At 26.2% G+C, this 27,899-nt stretch overlaps 1 protein-coding gene across 2 annotated transcripts; it reads right to left on the bottom strand.

Moving 5' to 3' along the window:
• Positions 1-276: 276 nt before the first annotated feature.
• On the bottom strand, positions 277-20,477 carry LOC134834990 (insulin-like growth factor 2 mRNA-binding protein 3-A). 2 transcript variants are annotated; one of them, XM_063849835.1, is made up of 6 exons: positions 19,981-20,477; positions 2,693-3,268; positions 2,012-2,421; positions 1,086-1,417; positions 876-1,025; positions 277-729 (listed from the first exon to the last, which is right to left on the bottom strand). In XM_063849835.1, the coding sequence occupies exons 1-6, from the start codon at positions 20,052-20,054 to the stop codon at positions 571-573; spliced, it is 1,701 nt and encodes a 566-aa protein (XP_063705905.1). In that variant the 5' UTR covers positions 20,055-20,477; the 3' UTR covers positions 277-570. The 2 variants fall into 2 exon arrangements, with proteins under 2 accessions (XP_063705905.1, XP_063705912.1); XM_063849842.1 differs by lacking the exon at positions 19,981-20,477 and adding an exon at positions 5,155-5,327 and having other exon boundaries at positions 278-729.
• Positions 20,478-27,899: the final 7,422 nt, after the last annotated feature.

Here is a 27,899-nt window from a genome sequence, read left to right as displayed (position 1 = left end):
TTTTCGCTTGATTAGACGCTTATTTCAACATAATTCGATATATATATTTTTTTTTTCATATAATACAAAAAATAATAATTATTTAACCTCTTTTTTCTAACTGCTAGAATTATTATAATGATAGTTAGTAAAAAATAAATACCAATAAACTTCAGCTAATAATTAATGGTAAATCATCTTGAAAACGGGTTTCAGACGCGGGTATTGATAAATAATAATAATTGAACTTAATTTTAAATATTAATTATTTTTTAAAGAATTTTTTGTTGGTTTTTAGGAACGCAAATAAATATAATTTTATATATATAAATTTTCATTTTTTTTTGAATTTTGAGAGATTTTGACCGAAAGTGTTCCGAAATTTTTTTTTAATAGTGTGTGTTTTTTTTCATTATTATTGGGACTTTTTTTTTAAATAATTTTTTTTAAGTTCGTTTATTTTTTTAAATTTTAACAACATTTTGTTTCATAATATTATTTTTTTTCTTTTAAATTTTTAATATAATATATTAGTAACTTTTTTTTAAATCGCAATAAAACGAAACGACTTTTTTCCTTAAATTTCTATACTTAAGCTGATGGATTCGACGATTGTTGTTCTTTGGATTTGGATTGTGAAGAGGTTGGCGACGATGAGGTTGTTTGCTGTTGTTGTTGCTGCTTTTGTCGATTTGTCACGGGCGGCGGATTTGTCGAAGCGATCATCGTGCGGATGCGTCGTTGAGCAGACTAAAAAAAAAATTTTATTTTATTTTAATTTTTTTTTAATTTTTTATTTTTTTTTAAATTTTTTGTTTTTTTTTTAATTTTTAAATTTTTTAAAATTTCTTTTAAATTTTTTTTAAATTTTTTTAGAGATTGAAGAAAAAACTCACCTGAACACTGTAGAATGGACCAACAATATGAACACTTGTTTCTTCATCAGTAGGTTGTGATGTTCCGTGTTCCGGCAGTTTAATGATGCTGCCTGTAACTCTTTGTAATTCACGTACGTTTTGCCCTCCTTTTCCAATAATGCGACCAACCTAAAAAAAAAATTTTTTTTTCAGTAAAAATTAATTTTTTTCAAAAAAAAATCAAGTTACCTGTGAGCTTGCAACTAAAATTTCTACCGTAAGTCGTACATCATCCGTACCAGAAACGAATCCTTCCTCACGCATTTTCTCGAATATCAGGTACTGAGCTTTCCATTGTGCCTCGGGTGTTCCGACAATTGTAACTTTTCGTTCTGTTTGTTGTTCCGCCGGCTTGTCTGCCTCGAGAGGCGCAATTTTTACCGATGCCCCCGAAAATCTAATAATATTACGAATATGTGAACCCTTTGTTCCGATTATCGCACCGACAGCATTGTTTGGAATATACAAGTACGTGGTTTCCTGAACGTCATTCGTGCCCGTTGGTACTCCTGGGCCAGCAGCTAAAAGAGAAAAAGACAAATTTTGTTAGAAAAAATTTTGAAATTTGCATTGGAATGAATTTCGAAAATGTTCATTGAGATTTTAAACGTAAAATGTTGATTGGGAAAAGCAAATTTGAAAAAAAATCATTATTTTTATCAAAAAATTGATTTGAATAAGCTTTGTCCCAATGTACATTTTAAAATTTAACCCAAAACACATTTTGAATATTTCCCCAATGCACAATTTGAATGTTTTTCTCCATGGAAATTCAAAATTTTTTCGGTTTAAAGCATTTTTCATAAAAAAAAAAATTAAGGTATGCTCAGAATCGAAATTTTAAAACAATTCAAAATTTGCATTGGGAAAAAAATTTCAAAATATACATTGGGAGAAAAATTTCAAAATATGCCATGGAATTTTTTTTTTTGTTTTGAATCTTCAAGATAAGCTTAAAATCGAAGTTTCAAAATTCGAAATGAAAAATTTCAAAATGTGTATTGGGAAAAAATTCAAATTGTGCAATAGGAAAATTTTTAAAATATGCATTGGGACAAAAATTTTAAAAAAATTTAAAAAAATTTTGAAAAATATAAAAAATGAAAAATACTCACAAGCAGGCGGTTGGAACATCGGATAATTCGTTCCGGGATAAATTCCGCTGCCAGTTCCGGTTCCTGCGCCGGGGCGTGTTGGCGGGAATCCCATTGAGTTGCCTGATGTCGACATCATCGCCATCGGATGTAATCCGGGGAACATTATGCTTTGCGGAGCCAATGCTTGTAAGTCATTTTCGTAACTTTGTCGCAACTTTGAGCTAATTTGACTTTCGGCTTGCGACATATTATCCAAACTGCCCTTAACCGTAATGATGCGCTCCAAATTGAAGCTATTGATATCGTTGATGGAACTAACAGTGATTTTGGTATCCGTGTCTTGCATAATTCGCTTTATTGTGTTTCCGCTTTTACCAATAATGCGTCCGATCAGATTGTTGTGTGCCAGAATTTTCAAACAAATTTCACTAAAAAAAATAATTTTTAAATTAATTTTATTTAAATTTAATTGAGTTTTAATTTTATTGATATTATTTTAATTAATTAAATTTATTTTAATTATTTTAATTAATTTAAAAATCAAAAAAATTTAAAATTAAATTAATTTTAATTTAATTTTTTTAAATTAAAAATTTTTTTTTAAATAAATTTAATTTAATTAATTTTTTTTAAATTTAAATTTAAATTTAATTTAATTTTTTTTTAAATTTTTTTTGAAGAAATTTTTTCAAAACTCACCCTTTATTTGTGTTATCAGCTTCTTGTTGCATCACGAACAAAATTCTCTTGCACGCCGCTGTGCAATTATCGGGATTGCCGTAGATGGTAATTGCTTTTTCGAGTGAACCAACGTTGTCTTTGCGATGAACGTCGACACGCGCGCGACTTTGTTGCGTAATTTGGCGAATTGTCGTGCCTTGACGCCCAATAATCGCGCCAACCATGTCACTTGCAACGAGAACTCGCAACGGAAAATCTGTTTGTCTGCCAGGTCCGCCGGGTAAATTGCTGCCATATTGAGTACGGGATCGACTGTTGCTGCCGCCAGCACGACGCCCCGACGACGAGTTATTTTGCTTGTTTTCGTAGAGTTCGACGTGCAACTTGTTGCCCTCGAATTCGACGCCATTCAATCCCGTGACAGCTTTTTGCGCCTGATCCGGCGTCTCGAATGTAATGTGCACCGTTTGCGTGGGCGAGTTGCTGGCTTGGGCTTCGCAATGCTCAACTTTTCCATAGGGCTTCAGCAATGGCTCGATATCGTCGTAATGCGCATCTTGCGGTATGCCACTGATAACAATTTTAACTGTTCCACTAAAATGATAAAAAAAAATAAAAAGTTAGATTCACGTATTTTAGATAAGATATAGACAGGCGCCATATGATCGTTACACCGCGTAAGCTCAAATCGTCAGCAAAAACACAAATTAACGAGAATTTCAAACAAAACGTCAAAAAGCTGCATTAACACATTTTTTAATGATAATTGCAACGACGATACTGAGAATCGTTTGTTTATTGACACAAAATACACTGAATTCTAATGAAGTTTTATCGTTCTCGGAAGCATTCTGACCCAAATTCCTGTTCTCGTCGCCTCAAATTACAACAAATAGAGGAAAATTCACAATTTGTAACAGATCGATCATAAAAAATTTAATAATTTTTTTTTTCAAGACGAAGTCGTCTTCTATATATTAAAAACAGTTATACTTGTTGTTCAAATATTTCATTCATAAACACTCGTCTCGAGGTTGATAACCGATTTTATATATTTTTTTTTTGTATATTGTTCGCCGCGCCGCAACACATGTGTCACACTCTCTTTCTTATATTTTATTTTATTTTTTTTTTTTGTATAACGAAACATGTATATTAATAATTTATTTATTTACACCTTTTTTTATAAGATTTTAGATTTTTGCTCACACAGAAATATTTTTAATAATAAAATTTGAAATATATAATGATGTTAATAACAATTATTGTTATGAATGAATTTTTACTCCGGAAATTGTGTAGTAATTAAATTGATAACAAATGTGAGCGAAAACAAAACAAAATTTTTGATTTTTGTATAATTTTTTTTTGTTTCTATATATTAATTTTTTTAAATTATTTTTATTTCATTTATAATTAAAATAATAAATAATTAATATTAATTATTTATCAAAGATAAAATAAAAAAAATTTAATAAATTATTATTTTTTTTTTTTTGATGAAGAATATTTGTTCGAAAACTAATAATTTTTCAAAGAAAATTTTATCATTTTATGTTCCTAAACATATTATTTTTATAATTCTTTTTATAAATAAATGATAATTTTAAATAAAATAAATTAATAAAAATAAAATTTCAAAGAATTTTTTTAAACAAAAAAAAATAATTTTAATAAAAATATTTAAAAAAAAATTATTTAAAAACATATGAAATAAATAAATAACAAAATATATGTTAAAAAATTTTTTTTTCAAAGAATTTTTTTATTGTTGTTATATATTTTTTATTTTTAATTTAAAATTTTTTTAATGGATTTTTAAATAAAATAAAATTGTATTAATGAAATTTTAATTTTTTTATAATATTTTTAATTTTTTAAAAAAATAAATAAAATAAATTATTAATAGAAATAATATTATTTTCTTTATTTATTTAATTTTTAATTTAAAAAATTAATGATTTGATAAATTTAAATAATTCAATAAATTTATAACTAATAAATAATTTATTTAATTTAATAATTAATTGTTTTTAATAAAAAAAAAATAAATAAAAAAATATTTTTAAAAAATATATTTATGTTAAAAAATTTTTTTTTTCAAATCATGAACACTTAGAAATAAATATATATTAAGGTGTTTCTTATCACTCAACATTTTTCTTTTTTATATTATATATTTTAATGTAATGCGTGTGTTTATTTTTTATAGCTACTATTTTATGTCATTTGATAACAAATTTCATTCAACTGTAAATATTAGAAAAAAAAAGTAAAAAAAGTTGAGGAATGTGTCAATAACACGTTTTTTTATTTGTTTTTTCATCATCATCATTGTTACAAAAATTATCACTTTTGAAAGCGTTTTAGATATTTTTTTCTTCATTTGTGTAAATAATTCATATATTGAACTTCAGTAGCGCCATAACATTCCGTCACATATAAAAAAAATTATTTTTTGTTGAAAGTTTCAAACCTACCGCGTTTTTGTCATATTTTCTAATCAGTCATGTAAAATTTTATTTCGTTTAATCAAAAATAAAGAAGGCACTTGTACACGACGTGTATTATCAGGTACTTTTCAATCCTTGAAAAATTCTCGTAATGTGTTGACGATGATGATAATATTTAATAAATAACGTTGATAAATATTTTTTTTTGTATTATATATATTTTTAAAGAGACTTTGAACTCGTTGGCACGAACGTTGTATACATGTAAGTATATATGATAATTTGGCGCAGTTTGCTAATATTTTTTAAAAACTTTAATAAACAACTAACAATTATTTTTTTTTCTTTAGTCTTATCAAGGAACAATTTTTTTGGCATAGATTGTAAAAAAATTTTTTTTTTTTTTTGAATTCACACTTTTTTTAATATAAAAACATTTTTAACGTCATATTATTAGATTTCAATATGGTATAATTTTTTTTGTATGGTATGCGATTAAGGCCATCCATCCAGCACTTTTATTTTATATTTATTATTATTTATTGCTGTAGTTGTATTTTTTTATAGTAATTTTCACTTTGTATGATGTGTGTCATTTAATTAGTTTATAGAATTTATATTGTGTGTGATTTCTGGTTGTTTGATTTTCAAGTGAAGGCAGTACAAGTACATGTATGATACATTATTATTTTTATTATTTTTGCGTTATATTCGTGAAAAAGGAGAAAAAAACTATTTTGCCATATAGTTACTCTTGATTTGTATAACAATATTTTACTTTTTTTTTATATACAATATGATGAAGTAGGAGATAAATATGGAAAAATACAACGCAAAAATAAACAAGTTGATACACGGTGACTGTATAATGTGAACTGAGCGAAAGTTATACTATGAAGAGTTAAAATATTATTGTCGGCGAAAAATTTACACATACATTCGCAGCACGAAAGCATACATTTGCACATGTTATTAGCGAGCATGTGTGTATTATATATATTTCGATGTGTATAAGTATTTTTATTAACTTTTCTTTACTTTACTTCTTGCACTAAAAACTATAAAATAAGAATTTTTTCTAAAATATATAATTTTATTTAAAAAAAAATATTTATTATTTTAAAATTAATATTAATATATGATGAAAATATAAAAAAATATTTTAAATATATTTTTTTAAAAATTAATAATAAATAAAAAAATATATGATAAAAATTTATAAAAAAATTAAAATATATTTTTTAATTTTTTTTTTAAATATTTTTTTATATCTGTCAAATTGGTAAAAATTTGGCAATACAATAGAAAAATTTACACACAACTACAAATGCAAAAGAATTTCAGTACACACATATAACATAACATAATATTCGTGACTACTCGCTCTCGCAAAATTTATATACATCATAATGTAAAAGAAGACAAAAAATTCCCGGAGAATTATATATATTTATTATACATGTACAATAAGAAGCAAGCTATAGATTTAAAAAGGCAACCTTTTGACAAATATATAAAAAAATACATTGATCATCGTTATATTTATTACTTTGTATAACAAACATATCTTATCGAATATTATTATTATTTTGATGACACCTTCCAAATAAATGTTGTTTGTTTGATTTTTTATCAATTTTGTTTGTATTTATAGATAAATAGTTAAAATATTTATGTCAATCGAAAAAAATCAGAATTCTGTGTGGTAAAAAATGTTGTTAATTTTGCAATGTTTTGTTTATACATGCACAAAAGTTGAATCATATTACAATTATTTATTTATGAGAATGGAATTTTTCGTCTCGCGATTTTTTTTTTGTACAGATATCAATGTATTGTTGCAAGAGAGTGCATGTTGTAGGTAATGACGCATTTTTCATTTCTCTTTTCGTTGTTGTTTGTTTATTATCAACATGTATGTTTTAACATAATATTACGCATAAACAAGGATGAATCAAGAAAAAAGGCGCCAATGAGTCATTTTCATTGCAAATCGCCAAAATATTTATTTATTTTTTGATTTCATAGAAATAATAATCATTCATATAAAAAAGATTACGGAAGTATAAGTTTGACAAAAATTTAAAAAAATAATAATAAAAGAGGACAAAGAAGGGTGCGACAGATAAATATCGAATTATAATTGCGTACAAAAAGACACGCTCACATGTCTTTGCAAATTCATTTACAATTAAAAGGGTTGCCTTTTTACGATTACATCATCATCATCATCATGTAATTCTTGAAAAAAAAAAAGTTAATAAAACGTAAGAAAGAAAATAAAATGAGGTTAATTGAAAAACGAAAATTATCAGTAATTTTGTTAAAATGTGTTTCATGTAACACATAAAAAAATAAAATTTTAATGATAAATAAATAGAATTAAATTTCTAACAATGAAACTACCGAGTGTTCATACAATTTTTTGTTAGATTTTTTTTTCATACATTTTTAATACTTTTCAATTAATTAAAAAAAACTGAATTAATTAATAAAATTATTAAAAAAAATTATTAATATTAAAAAAATAAATTAAAAATAATTACAATTATAAAAATTTAATATTATTTAAAATTGTATATTTTTTATAAATTTTATTTTTTTTAAATAAAATATTGTAAAAAAATGTTTAATTAATAAAATTTAATTTAATTAAATTAAAACTTTAATTTAAAGTTATAAAATATTAATTAATTAAATTAAAAAAAAAAAATAAAAAATTTCAATTTTTACGATTTTGTGATGTGATTTGAAATATTAAATTTTCTCAAAAAAATAAGTTAAAATAAAATAAAAATAAATAAATTATTTAATCAATTTAAAAATAATCAAATTAATAATAAATATACTTAAAAAAATAAATAATTTAAAATAATAAAAATATTTTTTTTTATTATTTTATGATTATTATTTTTTAAAATTATAAAAAATTAAAATTCTATAAAATATTTTTTTTAAATATTAAAAACTATGAAACTATGAATAAGGTTATTTTTTTATAAATTTAATTTTTTTATAAATTTAAGAAATATTTTTTTTACATTTGAAAGAAAAAATTTAAAAAAATCATTAACTTAATAAAATTAATTTTTACATTAATTTATTAAAATTGTAAAAAAATAAAAATTAAATATAATATTTTTTTTTATAAATTTGAGATAATTAATTATAAAAAGTATTTTTTTAATATTAGAAAAAATTAAAAAATTAAATAAAAAAATAAAAAAAAAAATTTAGTGAATACACGGTATGCATAACATATATATTTCAATAGTACGACAATGTTTCATGTTATATTTATTTATTTTTGCTCATTTGAAGAAAAAAGAAGAAGGTAGCATATTTTTGATGTTTGACGTTCGACAAATTATTCGTTCGACCGAAAGTGCATTAACCCTGAATAACTTTGTTATTTTTTGTAACTTTTCCAAAAAAAAATACTACGATACAACGACCAAAGTCATTCAAATAGTAATAAAAATAAAAATTTTATATTATGTCCTAACAACGCATAACATGAGGCGCATCTGCTTTTTTTTTCTGCGCCTTCTTATTCTTCATTCTATCGAACGTTCTGACCTAATATTGGAATTGCGATCCAAATTTGCTTGGTTAATCAATCTCTCGCTTATTACCGCATCACACGGTACGAAAAACGAGAAAGAAACGAAAAAAAAAAGGATTTATGGCGAATTTATAATAATAGTACGCATATTTCAAGGTCAATCCATGTGTTTCATGCCACATACATCATTCATCAACGATCCAGCATCATCATCATTCCTATATGGGGTAGTTCTTGTTCTGTTCTCGTTCAGACGACGATGATTTTTTTTTCATTTATTTTTTGAGATATGTACATGTGCTTTTCAATACAAACAAAAATTTTGAAGGTTATGGTTATAGAAAGAAAGAAAAGGTTAGGGGAGTTTTTGTTCTTAATTTTTTTTTTTGCATTTTCGGTACGCAATTGTTTTGTAATAATGAAAATCGAAAATTACATAAGCAAAATGTAGGTTTGAGCGAATATACCGCAAAAAGGAAGCTGAATTGAGACGACATACATTCATTTTTTTTTTAATTTTTAGAGGAATTTAATTTTTTTTTTCATCTCTTTCTTTAATTTTTCGCTTCGTGTACGTGATTTTACGGAAAATGGGTTAAAAAGGATACATCGATGAATGATGCGAAACTTGTCAACAGGCGAAGATGGTGTATTTGATAATTTTATGAATTTTTCAAAGTGAAATGAGAAGACAAGGGATGACATTCCGAAGAAAAGGACTTTATTTAAAAATTTTTGTTCTTGTCATGTATTGACAGTGATCAATTAAGGAAAATTTCCATGATTTTTCATGTTTGACAAAGCGATCTATACAAAAAACGGGCATTTTGAATGAGAGAAATGGCGCATTGCGGGAGAAAGTTGAACTAAAAAATGTCACGTGGATGACAGCTGATGAAATTCGCCATTTTGGATTCGCGCGCGGAGGAGGATTGACGAAAAATATAAGAAATTTATTTAATTTCAGTTTTAAATATTTATTTAAATGCATTTTTTTTGTAGAAAATAGAAGAAAACCATCGAGGATCATGAGAAGAAGAAGGAAGTTCAAAAGCAGAAGAAAAAATTTAAGGAAAAGTTGACTATCGGAGAAGAAGGGAAGGCGTCCTGATGAAAATCAAGCAGAAACACTTAAGGTAAGTCATCAAATTGGAAATTTTCAGTATTCTAATGTGTTCCTCGCGATCATTTGAATCTTTCATATTGATCGTGAGGAACTTTTTATTTGATTTTTTGACAGAAATTGAAAAAAATCATCAAGCAACATCAAAATCTGGCCAATGGTAAGCTCTTATTTTTTGATTTTTATTGGAAAGTTACGAAATTTGACGAAAATTCTCAAAAAATGATTGAAAAGTTACGAGATTCGACGAAAATTCTCGAAGAATGACTTGCGAAGTTACAAAATTTGACAAAATTTCTTAAAAAAAGTAAAAAGTAAAGAAATTTGATGAAATTTTTCATAAAATAACTTGAAAAGTTAAGAAATCTGACAAAATTTCTTAAAAAATTACTAAAAATCAAACAAATTGTACTTTTGTGACAAAAATCTGTTTGCGTGGGAGGATTTTCTGCAAATGTATCTCAAAAAAATTTCTGAAAGTCATTTTTATTTTCTAAAAGTATCAAATTCAGTTCTAAAATTAAATTTTTTTGATGAAAAACTTAAAAACTCACAATTTCCATTAAAAAAGGGATCTTTAATCGTTGCTCACTTGAACTCCGTTCCCGTCTCCACAATTAATTACTAATTATAAAGCTATCTTCTTACAGGTGAACTAACTCTTCTGCTTCTCCTTGCCTACTTGATTACTATTTGATATGGTTTGAAAAATATTTGGGGTCCTTTGCTACTACTTCACACTCTTTTTCGGCGATCGCGACTCGTTCCAAGCAATATTAATAGAACAATAGAGCAAAAGACACAAAAAAAACCCAAAAAGTAACAAGAGGTGTTACAAAAGAGATTCATGTAGCGAAAAATAACACAGTGAACGACTGGAAACGTGCTTCGCGAAACTAACTAACTATCACCCGAAAAAATGTGATATGTTTTTGTTGTTACTTATATGCTATTTTAAAAGACATTCATCTCATTGCGAAAATTTTTGATACATTTTTTCGCGAAGAAGGGGATGTTGTTGTTGTTGGAAGACGACGAAGATATATGGCAACGACAATAACAACACGACGAACGACAAACTAATATTTATTTTTTTGTTGTAACTCCGGTAAATCATCGTCGTTGTCTCTCTGCGTCGCTGCATGTGTTGTACAAACGAGGCGAAACCTTTAACCTATGCGAAATTTGCAAAGAAAACTCTCGGACCTAACTTTTTGATATGAAAAATATTAATAATAATATAATAACATGGATCATGTACAAGAGATGAGTTTCGGCATTGTCCTCTCTCGTAAGTGTGTGCGTTCGCGAAATGTGCGAATGTATGTGCGAAAAACGAGAAATTTTTTGGCAATTTTTGGTAGTGTGGTGTTGCATAAAGTGTATCTCGTTGCCTTTACCTTGTTAATGTGTGTACACTATTATTATTCTTGCTATGAATTATGTTCTACGACATGGACACGAGTAGCGACGGATTAACTTGCACATCTCGCATAAACATTATTAGTATAAGCCCTAATGCATATAAAATAAAATAATTATAAACACATAAATAAAAAAGTTTTTTTTTCGGCGAGATTTTTCTGTTTACTCGCGTTCGTGTCTGTAAATTGCTTTACACTAAAAAATACGTATTTTTAAGGGAGTTGCGGGAATCCTCAAATTTAAGTGAAAAATTAAACCAAAAATCAAAAGAAAACATTTGTAAAAAGTAAAACATTAGCATTCGAATTGAAAAAATTGGGAAAAATCAATAAAATTAAGTAAATTTATTTCGAAATTGTCAGATAATATAATTTTTTTTTTATTTTTATAAAATATATATTGACTTTGTTGTACAAAATTTGAAACTAAGCACTTGTGGCAAAAAGTATGCATTATTCAAAGTATGCAACTTCATTTTTTATAATTTTTTTTTTTATTTTTTTTTAAATATTTTTTTTAATATTTTTTTTAAATTTTAAAGATGAAATTTCAAATTCAAATTTTCAAAGTTCAACTGCTTGTTTTTCGTAAAATATACAACTTTTTGTAAATATTTTTGCAAATTCGAAAAGCACTTAAAATTTTCTTTTATGACATATTTTGTGCCTTTTAACTCTTCTCAAAATTCGACAAATTTGAAGTTGACCTTGAAATGACCTTCATGATATATATCATTAGAAATGAAATTTCAGGTACTTTTCGACAAAAATATTTTCAAAAAGTTACATAATTTACGAAATACAAGTAGTTGAACTTTTAAAATATGAATTCGAAATTTCATCTTTGAATTTTTTTTTAAATTTTATTGATTTTTCCCAATTTTTTTAAACTTGAAATACTTGTTAAAGTTTAATTTATACTAATTTTCTACTTTTTACAAATATTTTGTAAAATTTGTAGCAAATTTGAGAATTCCCGCAACTGCCGGTAATCATTCTTATGGTAGATTCAATATTTTGGCAAGACCTCGGTAGTTCGGCAGTAGGAACGTCGTTCGGAACGCCAAGTGTTTAACCTTCTTGTATTTGTTATTTTAATTTATAGATGGGTGCAACAGCGACAACAACTTTCCGTGTACATACATCTTTTGTGTCTTCTCCTTTTTTCTGTACATTTAAAATTTATGATGTATTGATATTTGTGATTTGTTGTTAATTAATCATAATTGTGTAAGTTAGAACCTGTTTAGCATCGCTCGAGGATAAAATGTCAAAAATTTTATGATATGAGAATTTTTTCGGTAAGCGGATTTTGCTTCCTTGTTAAAAAAAAATTATTTGATTTTTGGATTATTTTTTAGACGTTTGATGCTGCGAGCTAAATTAACTGACGAAACAAGGCGCCAAATTCAAGACTTCCGGTCAAAAAGTGCCTTCGACAAAATATTCACCGGTTTTTGTGTAAAAGTAAATTTATCGCGTGAAACTTTCGATATCGCAGTTAACGTTGTTCATTAGTTAACGTACGGTGAGTTGAGTTCTTGGAAGGACAATTTTTTGTTCGACCGGCAAGTATTTGGCAAAAACACCGCATCGTATCACAAAATCCGTGTGTGTTTGTGTGGATTTAAAAATTTTGTGCAAAAGTAGTTGTGTGTGTGTAAAAATTCATTGAGTAAGCAGTTTTTGCATTATTAGTTGATGATTAGCAATCGAATGAGTTGTTACAGATTTTTAATGGATTTTTTTTGAATTTTTTATTGAGATTATTGTTTTTTTGTATTATAATTTTTAAATTTTGAAAGAGATTAATTTTTTGATAAAATTTTTGTAAAATTTTAATTTTTTAAATTTATTTTTTTTTTATATTTAAAAAAAAAATTTAAAAAAATTATTTATAAAATTTAAATTTTTATCAAATAATTTTTTAAAAAATTTGAAAAATTAATTTTTAATTAAATAATTTATTAATTTTTTAGAAAAAATTGTAAATAATTTTTGAGAAAAAAAAATTAAATTTTTAATTTCTCGTCTATTTTTGTGTTAATATTTACAATTTAAATTAATTATTTTGAAATGTTATTTTTAAAATTTTAATTTTTTTTTTAAATTTTTAATAATTTCATTATTTTTTTAAATTTTTTTATAAAGATTTTTTTAATAAAATATTAATTCAAATACATTGTTAACAACATGAGTGAAAATTTCTTCAAACTTTTTATGAAATTTTTTTATGATATTTTTTTTTACATGAATTTAATTAATTAATTTTAAAAATTAGTGAATTTCATTAAAATTTAATTTTAATTAATTTAATTTTTTTAATTAATTTTTTCGTTTTGTTTAAAAAATCAATTTTTTATGTAAAAATTTTACATTTTTTAATTTTTTAAGATTTTTTCAAGATATTTTTAATAACTTTTTTAGAAAATTTCATTTAACAGTACAAATATGAGATTTTAGAACAAAAATTTTCAACAAGAACTATGAGGTTTTTTTCAACAAAATTTAAATTTCAAGCAACTTTTGTGAAAAAGTTAATTTTTTAGCAAAAAAATAGATGAAAAAGCTCGATGATCTATGAAACGCAAAAAATCTAATGCTGGTTACCTTATTTACATGTCGATCTCTTCTTTGCGAATGTATTTGTGGCGTTCAAGAAATAGTAAACAATGGTATGTCACTCAATCAATTCTCTCTCTTCTATTCTTTTTAGAATAAGAAAAAACACACAAAGCAATAATTACCGAATAATCCAAACCAAGCAAAACCATCATAAGGTGTATCACGAAATTTATTGAACACAAACACATGGAAACCAAATCACTCACTTCTCAATTCTTCGTGTTCCGTATTGCGTTCTAATATTCTAGGAAATGATGCGTCATATCTACAATGACTGACTACATGAAAAATACAAAAAAAAAATTAAATGACGAATATATGAGAGCGAGTATACATAACGACGTCAATTTCTTCGCCTTTGCTTCGCGCATACAAACAAACGCACGAGAATGTGTGAGAATGCCGAAAATTTAGTTCCTCATGTAGTAAAACGCACATTTTTTGTGTCTTTTGTTTTTTTTTCGGTATTTCTTTCTTTCTTTTCGAACATTCTCTCACCGCGCGCTACTCTCGATCTGAAAACTAAAGCAACTCTAATCATGAATATTAATGTGCGTGGAATTGTATTGATTTGGATTAGAGCAATTATTGACGATTTTTTGAGCTTTGTCATGTAAAAATGTTTTTTTTTTCTGACGAAGATGAAGATAAGCTGTTTTTTATTATTTCCGATGGCGATTGGAGATGATGAGAAAGTTTGTCACAAAATCATGTAATTTTTGTAACGAAATGTTAGTTTTTTGATAAGTTTTTTTCAAGATTTTTTTTAGGGTCAAATTGATCTAAACGATCATCATAAAGTAAAGATCTTCGAATAAGACAAATATTGAAGAATACGAAAAATTACTCTAACGAACCTTCAGAACTATTGAATTTGAAATCCATACAAATTTTGACATGCAATAACTCAAGTTTTGCTTCAAGAATTTCTATTCTAATCTTTTTAATAAGTCAGAATTAGCTTTTAGAAGGTTTTTGCACGGAAAATTTGGAAAAAGTATGTTAAACTTCGTGAAAAATGAAGAAAATCTAATGTAATGTTCATTGCATACCCCAAATAACCTCAAATTAATTTTTTTAAAAAGTCATCGATATGATTCAGGATTTGATTTTTTTTTCGTAAAAAATAATTTTAAATCTTAAAAAAAATTCAAATTTAAATTCTAATCTTTTATTCAAAGACGTACAATAAAGTTCGTTCAAATCTTCCTTCTTTTCGCATATTGACCTTCAAATTTTTTGGCAATCACTTTTAGGTAGCAAAATTTGTGCTACGAGAGGCAATCTAGGTAGCAAGACCCTTTTCATTAAAACCTATTTATTCATGAAAAACTGCTTCCGAACAATAAATAATAAAAAAAATCGTGTTTTTCATCCATTAACAACTCTAATACGCAAATCTAACGGAATGGCAACAAACAATTAATTTCTACCTGCGCGATGTGATCGAATATTTTTTTGCTCAAGACACAGAAGAAGAGAGGAGATAAAATTTACATACCTCGATCCATTTTGCGTTCGGTTAGATTCTCCCACAACTACCGGAGGATCAATGAATTCAAATATCTGTTCACGATCTTCTTTTGATAATTCTAATTCAGGAAACTGATCTAAATTAGATGCCATTTTCCTGTTTATTTATTAATTTTTACGATTATTCCTCTTTTGTTACTATTTTTTTTATGTGTTTCGTTGTACTTGTATCCTTTAATTTTTTTTTTTCGGGAATTTGTTGTTGTTGCAAAAATAATTATTATTTTATTCACTTTTACGGTACGAACGTTTAGTGGATTGAATATAATTTACTTTGACGGTGATTGTTGATTTAATTTAAGAAAAGATTATAACACAACCCTTCCTTTTATTTCTCTTCAACTTCTTTTCTACTTGTGCTTCAACTATTAATTTTTCCTTTTTTTTTTTTTTTGCTTATGTGTATCTTTAGTACGGAACTCTAACGAAACGATAAGGAACAAAAATGAAATTAAAATTTTTTGATCTTTTTGTTTGGACAAAAATTTTAATAATATAATATTAATACTAAAAGTAAATAATTTTTTTTTTAATTTTGGGAACAAACTGGTCAGGTAAAAATTTTTAGATTAGAAAAATCCACGTGTCATGTAAAAATCGCGCTCTCTCAAAAAATAAAATTATTGGACAAACTTGGAAATTAATTTTGTTTTTTTTTTTTTACGAAATGTAAAAAAGAGAGACTCTCTCAGTAGAATTTTGTGTATAAAAATAGAGAAAAATTCATTCATTCGGTTTTTGGACCTTTTTGTTGTAACAAAGTCTTGTATACGGTACATTTACAGTGACTGAGAGAGACTTTGAATTAATTAATACCTATGTAGAAATTTTTTTTCTAGATGTTTAGATGATGATGACAGAAATTTTTAGTATTAATATTATTTTTTAAATTTTATTTTAAATTATTTTTGAACGAACCACTATTAATTATTATTGATTTTGATGAAATTTAAAATTTTTTCACTATTTTAAATTTTTTATTTTTATTTTGTAGGTGATTTTTGGGATTTCTGGAGAACTGTTGCTCGTTGGATGTTCAAATTAGAAATGAAATTGAAAAATCACTTCGATGTCTCGTCGTCGTCGCGCGGATGATAATGATGAACAAAAAAAAAGGAGTTTAGGATTTCTATTATCTGTGCGAGCGATTATTGGTTTAGAATTTTTCGCGTGTGTGTCTGTGTGTTTCTGTGTTGCCGGAGAGGAAAGACACAAGAAGAAAAAAAAAACAACAAAAAATACGGCCGAATTTGGTTCACACGGATGATGATGCGATAAACGCAACACTCTGGTTCAAATATTACGTATCTACTGAAATACAAATGCGTTTATAATTTCCGTAAGACCCTAAAAATTGGTTTTTACGGGTGTTTGTGTGTGTGTGAAATTTTTGGCTGTACAGCGTATGCTTGTGTGTGTGTGTGCACGAGTACGAACGACGATGATGATGATGAAGTAATGTACATATGAATGAGTTTTAAAAACGAATTTTTTTTTCTACACACATTTTTCGTGCTTTCTGCTTAGGTTGTGTTATAATTTACAAGTAGAAAAAGGAAAGAATGATGCCGGTATTGAGGTTTGAGAGCAAGAAATTGACATACACAGCGACTCGTCTATGTCTCTCGTCTGTGTGTTCTAAAAAATATTCCAAATCATCTCTTTTACTATTTTATTTATTGCTGCCTGTCTGCCGTTGTGTGTGTTTTTCTAGCATTCTTCGTCATCATAACCATTTTTTTCGATGTTTTTAACTAATAAATTAATTTAACGTGCTTTGTCTTAGATTTCGTCTTCTCTTCCTGAAACCATATACTTCTTCTTCTTTTGCTTCCAACAAAAAAAAATTCTGGAAACAATACGAGATCCCTTCAGCTTAGAAAAAAAATCTAATTTTTTTTTATACGAAAATTTATTAACAAGGCACAATTTTTTGTCGAGCCAAGTTATCACGCCATTCATTGGTACAATTATTATATTTGTTTAGAATAGCAGAACTAGGACTAATAAATAGCAAAAAAAAACTTCTATTATTATTGAGATTTTTGAAAACAGGCAGGAGATTTGAAACCAATACCGACCATTGTTGTTTCTCTTTTTATTTTTATGTTGTCAAAGAAAGTTTTTTTTTCGTGTCTCTATTTTTTTCCTATTTTTTTTTTCAATCCTCATTTATTTTATTTAATTTTAATTTTATATGCAAAATGGATTTTTTTTGTCGCAATTGAATCGTCGTCGTCTTGTTTTTTCTTCTTTTGTGAATGTTCAGCTAAGCTTATCCTATTAATGGAGGATTCTTCACGTGTTTAGAGCTTGAGTTAGAAGACGCTAACTTAGACGCGATGGCAACGTGGTTTTGGTTTAGAACTATTTTGATGATGATGATGATGAAGAGAGAGCAGATGTCCCGTTTGTTTCATGATGAAATTGATTTTTGTTGAACAATTTTTTTTTTGTTAGAAAAAGGATTGTTTTGATGATTTTTTGGGACAATATTTTTATTTTCTTTATCATTTTTTTCCAAATTTTAATTTTTGTCAAATGTAGAAAATTAAAATTTTCTTTTAAATGTCAGAAAAAGTTAAGGATGAAAATTCATGTAAAAATTTTTTGAAAAATTTATTTTGAAGCAATTAAAATTAAAATTTGAGCTCTTTTACGTAAAAAAATTATTAAGATTAATTTTAAAATTCGTAAAAAAATTAATGAGAAAAACAGTTAAATTTTTAGAAATTTTAGAAAGATTTTTCTTAAAAAAATTGAAATTTCTTGACAAAAAAAATATATTTTTTAATAAAAAATTAAAATTTCTCTTCATAAATTCATTAAAAAATTATTAAAAAAAAATATTTTTATCCTTCGTTATGAAAAAAAAAATAGAAAAAATCTCATTTTCATGAAAGTTAAAAGAAATAATTTTTTTTTATTGATAAAATTAAAAAATGATAAATTTTCTTTAAAAAATATTTTTTAAAGTAAAAAACCTTAATATTAAAAAAAATTTAAATCAAAATATAAAAAAAAATTTAAAATTAAAAAAAAAATAACAAAAAATTTTTTTTCTCCTTCGTTTCAACAAATTTACTAAAGTATATAATTTTTTGCAAGAATTTAACTTTTTTGATAAAAGTGAAAAAAAATCATAAAAAATTTCAACAAAAAATGAAAAATTCTTTAAAAAAAATTTTATATTATAAAAAATAAAATGAAAAAAAATATTTTTATCTTAAAAATAAAAAAAATATATAATTTTCATAAAAATAAAATTGCTTCCCAATCTTTGAATTAGTAACATTAAAAATTCATTAAAAATTTTCCTTGAAAAACAAATTTTAAAAATTAAAAAAATTTAATATGATAAAAATTTATTTTCAAAATATGAGAAAATTTCTTCACAAGTCAAAAAAAAATAAGAAATTTTTTTTTATGTCCTTTATGTGAAATTTTTTTTTACAAAATTTATAATTTTCATGAAAGTAAAAAAAAATTGTTTCATTAAAAAGTTTCTTCAAAAAATTATAAAAAAAATTTTTTTTTTGATAAATGCATGAAAATATGAAAAACCTATCTTCAGAAGTTTGACTAAAAGAATTTTTTTCTAATTCGTTATAAAAAAATTTAAAAAAATTTATAATTTGTTTTTCAAGAATTTAACTTTTTTAAAATAAAAATTGAAAAAATCTTATCTTTTAAATGATATCTTTTCTTAAAAAAAAAATTTTAAGTTAAGAAATCTTAAAATATTCAAAAATTTCCTTAAAAAATGAAAATTCCCTTCAGCAACTCTCAATAATTTCATAACAATAGCAAAAAATGTAATTTTCCACAAACAAAAGACTCCTGTTGCTAATTTTTCTTCTAATTCCTCTTCTTTTCACATCATTCAACACACCTTTCAATCGTAAATTAATATTTTTCCTCTTAAAGCCGGCATCTGATTAATTCTTAACCTCCGTTGAACTTTGTACGAGCAACTATTTTAATTAACGATCTCATCATCGATAAATAATTAAGTAACTTAATCAAGAAAAACTTCTCAAACAATCAATTTTCCCACACAAAACTCGTCTCTCAGTCGTTCATCGCCTAATTTCACGAGAATGCACAGAGCAATCACTCTAAATGTGACTCATTCCGACGTTTTTTCCCTTCGTCTTCTTACAGCAGATTAGAAATCTTGTCCCGTGTACGACGACGATGGTTCTCTTTCGCTCTCTCTCCGACTCGCTCGTGCAAGCTGAACTTCTTTTGCGATGCGTACAGAAAAAAATTTTGTTTGAATCATCAAAAAATTTTGTGAGTTATCAATTTGTTTGATTGCAAAGTAAATGTTTCCTCGGGAAATTATAAAGAAAGAAGGCTAAAAAAAAATTACTCGAAGGCGGAGCATTTTCAATATTTATTTAATAAAATTATTATTATCTAACAACGCTTCGTGTCGTGCACGACGACTGTCACTTTTATTAGTAACGCATGTTGTTTATACACGACAACAACCGCGTATTCTTCGCGATTCTAATTTTAAATGCAAAACAAAATGACGGAAACTACTGCCGCGCGGAGGAGTTTCTTCTTTTACGTACCTTTGTTGGTTCTCCGAGGACTCGGAACCGTCTGAGGCGACATTTTCATCGATGTATTCCGAATTTGCCGGCATTCTGAAATTTTTTCTTCACTTTTTTTGTGACACTTTCTTCTTCTTATTTAAAAAAATTTTTTTTTTTCACTATTTTATGGCACAATTTTCGATTTTTTTATTTTTTAGGGATTTTTTTTTAATTTTTTATAATTAATTTCACTTCAATTTAATTTTCGAAGCGACTGATGATGATTTTTTCTGAGGTAGGATATTTTTGCTGCTTCTTGCCTGATGATGTCGTGTTCGGTGTGAGTAACTGTGTTTTTGTGTGATGAAGAAATTCCGCTTTTCTATTGTAATTGGATGAATTTTCGGCCGAAATGTGGTCAACTAACACCGGATTCTGTCAGTTTAACTAAAAATTGTTCGTCAGGGAACCAAATTTAATTTTGATTTTGCCAAAAAGTTTTTATTTTTTGAAGAACTGAAACTGAGTGTGTGTGATATTGGATTTTGAAAGAGAAACAATATGGCGGGTGAAATTTTTGTTGTTGACTGTGTGTGTCGCACATCGACAACTTACCAAAAAAAAAAAATCCAAGTACCTTAGAAGAGAAATGCCATACGCCAAGCCGTACAGCGCCGAGAACTATAGGATAATAGACGAGGATGTTGTTGTATCGATGCACGTTGCGTTACCATGTCAAAAAATATAACAGCACGAGGGTAGATATTGCGAGAGAAATTGTGTACGTCCCGTACGGGTAACACTCACACATACATTAGAAAATTAGAAAAGAGGATTTTTTTTTCGTTAGACAGGGATGTCAAGTTAAGGGAAGAATTCGGGGAAATTTTTTTTTCAAATTGTCCCGACAATGAACGTTGAACTTGAAATCACAACATTTCCTTTTTTTCCTTTCTCTCATTTTTGCCTTTCTTCAAAAAAAACAAAGAAAGTAAAAGCGCAAGAATTCTCGTAAAAAAAAAAAATTAACAACTTTCCATATGTCAACAGTTGCATCAAGTGACCAGAAAGTTCATTCAACTTTCAAAATAATTAATAAAGGTTAAAATTTTTCGCATTTGACTTGCTAAATGCAAACAAATTTATTGATATGCTTGTCTTGTCTTGCTGCTAAATGTTGTTGTTAATACAAAAATAAAAATTTACATTTACGGAGAACAGGACACTACTCCGTAACATCAAATAATATCAACTATGAAATTTTTGTTTTATTTCCTTTTATTGGCATTGAAAAATTAGTTGCTAAATTCCCCTTTTTTGTGCAAATTTTTATTTGTTGTTAGGATGATGCGATTTGGGATGATGTTCAATGTTGGATTTATTAAGTTTTTTTTCAAAAATATTTATTTTATTTTTTTTTTAAGAAGACATTTTTTTAAAATTTTGGTTTTTTATGGTAAAAATTGATTTTTAAAAGATTTTAAGAATTATTTAATGGCTTTAAAAAATTTTTATAATTTTTTCGAGAATCGTTAAGGCATCTTTTTAATTTTTAGAAGCTTTAATTGAATTTTTAGAAGATTTTATTGAATTCTTATTAAATTTTCAGATATTTTATTTGAAATTTTAAGTAGCATGAACTCAAAACTTGTTTTTATTGTGATTATTCGACATTAAATCTGATCATATTAAAATAGGCAAAAATACAAAAAATAATAAACTTTTAATTTCGAGCTAATTTCGACTTCAAATAGAAAATTCTTAAAAAAGCTCTTAAGATTCAATAAAAAATATTTACTAAAATTTATTAAAATTCTCTTCAAAAACAATTAAAACTTCTAAAAATTCATTAAAAATCTTTTAAATTAATTTAATCGTTTTATCATCTTTAATTAGATTATTAACTAAAAATACTCTAAAAACTTTTAAAAATTCATTTAAATATGGAAAAATTTTTTCCTCATTTAAATAGCGAAAAAAATTGATGAAATAAAATTTCAAAAATCCTTTTTATGAAAATGTACCAAAAATTCCAAAAATCAATTCTCTCGTCTCAAATTGAAAAAAAAAACTTTTGTTTTGGACTTTTTCCAAAAATAAAAAAAAAATATTAAAAAAAAATTTCAAAAAAATTGTTGAAAAAAAAATTTTTTTTAATTTCTTAAAAAATTCTTTAAAAAATTCTCAAAAAAAATTTAAAAAATGTTTAAAAAAATTTCCATAAAATTAATTCTCTAATCAAAAAATTAAAAAAAAAAAAAATTAAAAAAAAAATTATTAAAAAAATTATTAAAAAAAAAATTAAAAAATTATTCAAAAAATTTTTCAAAAAAATTCTTGAAAAAAAAATAAAAAATTAATTAATTAAAAATTAAAAAAAAAATTATTTTCGATGAAATAAGAAACACTTTTGCTCATTGCATCTGCCTCATGTCCGAAAATAAATGCATATTAGACGTTGTACGAGACGACGTTTTATTTAAGGAAATGGTTAAATCGTTAGACCCACGTTTGAATTTTTCCTTGTGTGTTATTTTTCAGCCAACTCGGGTGCATTGTTAATTTCCATTGACTTTACCTTTGCACAAAACGAACAATTTGCCGAATTTAATGTACTACCCTACGTTAGACGTCCCGAAAAATTGTGTGGCAGATGTGCTTTTGCCTTCTATTGTATTCCTTTTTAGTGTAGTGTTCTTCAATTTTTTAACATTACACTAGAAGAGAGTGAAGTTCTTGCATCAATTTGCACTCTCTTAACGACGACGCATGCACGGGAATGTTGTAAATTTGCCAAAATTTTGTGACATGCACTAAATTTTTTTTTCCGCCGCAAAATGTATCGAGTTATTAATTACTCAAGCGTGTACTATCGAATTATTTTTCAATGTCAACGGTCCTTGCTGCTTGGCAGTTATTGATTTAAAGCCTCGTTTTTTTTCGACAACTCCGTTATTATTGCAACAAGCCTGCGAGCAGCAGTTGTATAACTGTAAAAAAAAAGAGAACATAAAATATTGTTATTAAACGATGAAATCAATATTTTTGAACATAATTTTGTTCCTCGCGTGTGCCTCGTGTTCGTCATGCAATTACCTCACATTTCTCCTTTCATTTGGGAATTTTTGTTTTTTTTTTGGCACACGACCTTCATTAACTTTTTTTTTTTCAAAACACCTGTAAATTTTTTTTTTCAGGTCACGTGGTTAATTGAAAGGAAGAAAGTTCTAAGCGTACTTTCTCCCCTGCGACAGGCGAGAAAGAAAGTAAGCAACTTACTCACCCTTGCGTATAATTAATTGGCGAAATTGCAACTTTTCAATCAAACTGAGTCATTTTCGATCATCCATGCCCGAAACCATACCATCATGTCACTTTCTTTTTGCTTTCTCGTCGTTCCTGCAGCAAAAAGAAAGAAAAAAGTGAAACAATATGAAAAAATTAAATTAATTCTAATTGTAGAGTTGAAGTTGCAAGTTTTGCCTTCTTTTCCAACATAAATAATCGTAACATGTGCAGCAAAAAAGACGCAAAAAAGGAACGAAGAGAAAACAAACACTTATACCGAGCACACTTTTAACGTCGATCGAAGGCATAACCCGTGTCGCATCGGTCAATGATGATGATATACGCTGTACACGTCGCAGTACAAAGGGTTGAAGTCATCATGAACAAGGAACACTTCTTTATTTATGGCATCATCCATTAATGGCGTCGGATACACCCCCGCCCTCTATAATCGCAAACCGTCGAATTTTAAAATTTTTTTAAATTTCGTAATTTTTTTTTTTTTAAATTTTTAACCTAAACTTAAGATTTCCTATTTTATACTTTTTAGTTAATATTTCTATTATTTTGAAAAATTAATCTATGAAAAATTTTAAAAATCGTTTAAAGTTTGATTCAAGAAAAAAATTAAAATAAAATTTATAAAATATAAAAATTTAAATTTATTAAAAAATTTTTCAATTTAACAAATGAGAAAAAATTATTATATATTATTTAATGTAACATAAAATACAATACATATATATTTTTTAAAGATTTCAGAGACTTGATTTTTTAATAAAAAAAAAAAATAAACTTAACCTTGAAATTGAATAAATAATTTTTGGCGGGAATTTTTGCCAGATCGATCAATTGATTTGATCAATTTGAATTTTGGCGGGAAAATATATTTTTATTAATTTATATTAAACATAAATTTATTTATACATTTTTTTTAATATTTTTTACGTTAATTTTTTTTATATTTCACAAAAATTATTTTTTTTGAATAATCTGAGAAGTTAAAAAATGTTGAAAAATTAAAAGTTTTTAAAATTTTATTAAATTTCGTAATTTTTTTATAATTTTAAACCTTAACTTAAGATTTCTTATTTTATACTTTTTAGTTCATTTTTTATAATTTTTAAATATTTATTTTATAAAAACCTTTAAAATCATGACCCCTCTTTAAATTTTCGACGTCATTAATGGATGGCGCCATAAATTTTTTTTTGGCAAATTTTTATCGCATACGCATCGTGGACTGCTTGCAGATGATTTTTTAAACAAAAATTTAATTTTCGTCTATTACTGTTCTTCTCTCTCTCGTGTGTCTCCATATCGACGCTCAGGTACGAAATTTTTAGCCGGAAAACATTAAAAAAAACAGAGACAGGTGGTAGACAATTTCATTCTTGGGCATGTTGCATGGCTCTTTAGCTCGATCATCGTTGCAAGGCATATTTGTCGAGTCTTGAAGCAAAAACAAAAAAAAACACAGGAGATCCCCAAAATTTTGTTGTTTTTCTTGTTGTCAAAAAGTGAAGTTGTGAACTTGTGAGTAAATACAGTAACCTTTTGTTTATTGCATTTTTTTGCATTCGTTCTTGAAATTGAAAACAGCAGTGATCGAGGTAAATTACTTGAGATGAAAGTGATCGATTTGTGTGAAAGTTCTCGCACGTGGATGAAGGGATGTTGTTTTTTTTTCACTGAAATGAAAAGAAAATAAATGAAATTGAGAGCAAAGTTTTGTGTGAAGATGGAAAGTTATTTATTAATTTGAAATTAATTTCTTGGTAATGAACTTGAAAAGAAGGTTTTTTGGAAAATATTTTTATGTTTTTTTTTTGAGAAAAATTGATAGGCTTACGAAGTTAAGTTGAGTTATGTCAAAAAATTAAATTTTCATATAAAATATGACATTAACAAAAATCTAACTTTTTTAAATAAAAAATTTTTAAATTTTATTTTTTATATTTATTTTAAGAATAAGCGAATAAGTGAAAAATTCAAATTACAAGAATATTTAGATCCTTACCATTAATTAAAGCTTCCATTTGATTAATTTTGACATTTTTCTGACGAAAATTATAACTATCGAGTAAAATTTTTGATTTTGCATAATTTTCATATTCAATATGATCACAATTGAAAACAAAATTTCGAACGTTATTTTCTTTGATTTTTTGATAATTTTTCATTAAAAAATTAAAATAGAGTTGAAATTGACTTTTAATTTTTTTGGAATGATAATTATCATCATTTTAAAGGCTTTTGAATATAAAAATTTTTCTTAACAAAAATTGTTTTTGAAGTAAAATTCATTAAAAAATAAATTTAATTAAAAAAAATTAATTTAATTTAAAACTTTTCTTATTTTTTTTTATTGCAGATTGTTACATTTTTCGATGATCTACACAATTAACGGTCAATTTGAATTCTTGAAATGGCGCATGACGAGAGAAACTGAAACTTATTGCTGTCAATAAAACGTCAATCGATCAAATCCGCCATCTTGAATAAACACGCGGAAGGAAGCAGCATGAAAAGTAAGATTTTTTTTCTTTTTTAAAGCTAAAAATTGTTAGAAAAATTTTTTTTAAGCAAAAATAGTAAATAAAGGAGAAAAGCATTGATCAGGAGGAAAGTCAAAAAAAGAGAAGGATGCAAAAACGATCTATCAAAGGGCAATTAGCTGAAAATACAACTGGTAAGTTACAAAAAGTAACATTTTAAGATTCTAATTTACTCCTCGCGATCATTATATGATTTTTTCATATAAATCGCGAGGAGTGTTTTTTTTTCTTTTTTTTTTTAGCAAAAATGATCAAAGATGTCGAAAAAACTGACGATCAACACAACATCAAAGATGTAGCAGATCATCAACGAAAATCCACGGAAGCAGATCAAGCAACGGCAGGATGACATCGAAACACAGGAAAACCGTGAGTACCCTATCCCTTTTAGTTTTTAAGTTAGAAATTTCCCCCGCACTTTTCGTATTAGGGTAGTTTGTAAGTTTTTTTCAGCTAATTTTAAGTTTAGAGCACTGTCGCTCTAATAGGGAAAGCTTATTTTTTTCGTTAGGGACAGCTTCAATTATTTTTGTAACGGGAATTGTGTTCCCCAATAGATTTTAAGGGTTTCTGCTATAGAGCGTTAGGTAGTTTTTAAGTTTTCGCAGGAAAATGTACGAAAAGTGCTTTAGATCAGGCAAGTTAGGTTCTTTCAAACCAAATAAAAATTAAAGAAAGAACTTTTTGGGTAGAATTTGGGAAAAATTTCCCTTATATTACCTTCAAGTAATAGTTTCTTTCAGTAGAAACTATTAAATTTCATGAAAAAATCCTTCTTGAACGTTAAATTAGTTTCGTTATTCCACAAACAGGACTCTAAAATCCTGTTTGCGGAGGTCAAGAGCAAAGGTCTCGGTTAAATTCAAAATAAAAAAAAGGTTCCCGTCGACGAAAAATAACGAACTTTCCCATAAAATCTCGTTGTTGTCCTGTAAAGATATTCGCAAACTCGTCTTAGAACTTATTTACGGTCCATTTCTGTGAATCAGAATATCTTTTTGAACTTATCATCATAAATCTCGCATCCCATAGCGGAACACACAAAAAATGTCTGTGACTAACCTTCATTTTATTCAATTTGCAGTGCAATTAAATTAAAATTTGTGTCCATTTATAATCATGCGTTGTCCAGTCCAGATGCAAATTTATGAAAAGGGTTACTTTTATATTATTACGCACGCATATTCTAATTGGATGATAAGTTTCTATTATGACCGAAGTAGTATGTGTGTTGACTGTTGATGTGTTGTATGCAAAAATAAGTGCAGGGGAAACTAATTTTCCTCATTTGCGTCATTATTTTGTCAATTATTTTGCATTTTATTGCGATTTTTTATGAAAAAAAAAATTTTAATAAAAATATTTGAAAAAAAATCATTAAAAATTATTTTTTTAAGATTTTTGTTGAAAAGATGAAAAATCATATGCAAAAAAGAGCGCATGTCACACGTGTATTTGTACTTGACTGCATCTCAATGCACTTTATATGCACTTTGCATGCATTTTTGCATCAGCCAATCAACGAAAGAGTTGCATTACAGCACATTACGCGTACATTACGATGTAATTTTTGAACATTTATGAAATGTAAAAAAGTAAAATGGAGGAATTTTGCGTTAAGGCGAAAAATGTGTGAGATTTGATTTTTTTTCTAATCTCTAAAAATAAAAATAAAAAATATAGCTGAGAAATTCTTGAATTTATGTGAAAAGGGTTTGAGTTTTGTTTTCTTTAACAAGAAAATTATTTTGCTCCTATTATTATTTAAATTTGTTAATGTTTGGTGAATGGCTACAACCCTGTTATTACCATTTTATTGTTATAGGAAATCCTTTGTATTGCAAGAAAAATAATAAGGAACGTTTTTTTTTGCGCGATTTTTGTGGGTAACATTTCCGAGAAATGTGGGTCACATTTTTTTCGTATGGATTTTTTGACATGAAATCGGAAACGTGTTCTCGTGTCGTGTGATTTGTGAGGCAAAAATAATCATGAATAGAAATTAATGGAATTTTTGTTTGCAAAGGAGTTTTGAGACATGAAAGGAAGGAAGTTGACGCGAATTAGCGAGTGTTTTAATTGATTTTAATTTTTTTTTTCATAAATTTT

This window comes from Culicoides brevitarsis, chromosome 1, assembly GCF_036172545.1.
Source record: "Culicoides brevitarsis isolate CSIRO-B50_1 chromosome 1, AGI_CSIRO_Cbre_v1, whole genome shotgun sequence".
Classification (NCBI taxonomy): Eukaryota; Metazoa; Arthropoda; class Insecta; order Diptera; family Ceratopogonidae; genus Culicoides; species Culicoides brevitarsis.
The sequence above is the reverse complement of the archived record's forward strand: the minus strand, read 5'-3'. Positions and strand labels throughout refer to the sequence as shown.

Bases quoted from the DNA above. Each gene is read 5' to 3' on its own strand.
- LOC134834990 (XM_063849835.1), bottom strand. From the start codon at position 20,054: ATGCCGGCAAATTCGGAATACATCGATGAAAATGTCGCCTCAGACGGT. The intron at 3,269-19,980 runs GTACGTAAAAGA...TTATCATTTTAG, and splicing joins TCCTCGGAGAACCAACAAAG to TGGAACAGTTAAAATTGTTA. The intron at 730-875 runs GTGAGTTTTTTC...TTTTTTTTTTAG, and splicing joins GTCCATTCTACAGTGTTCAG to TCTGCTCAACGACGCATCCG.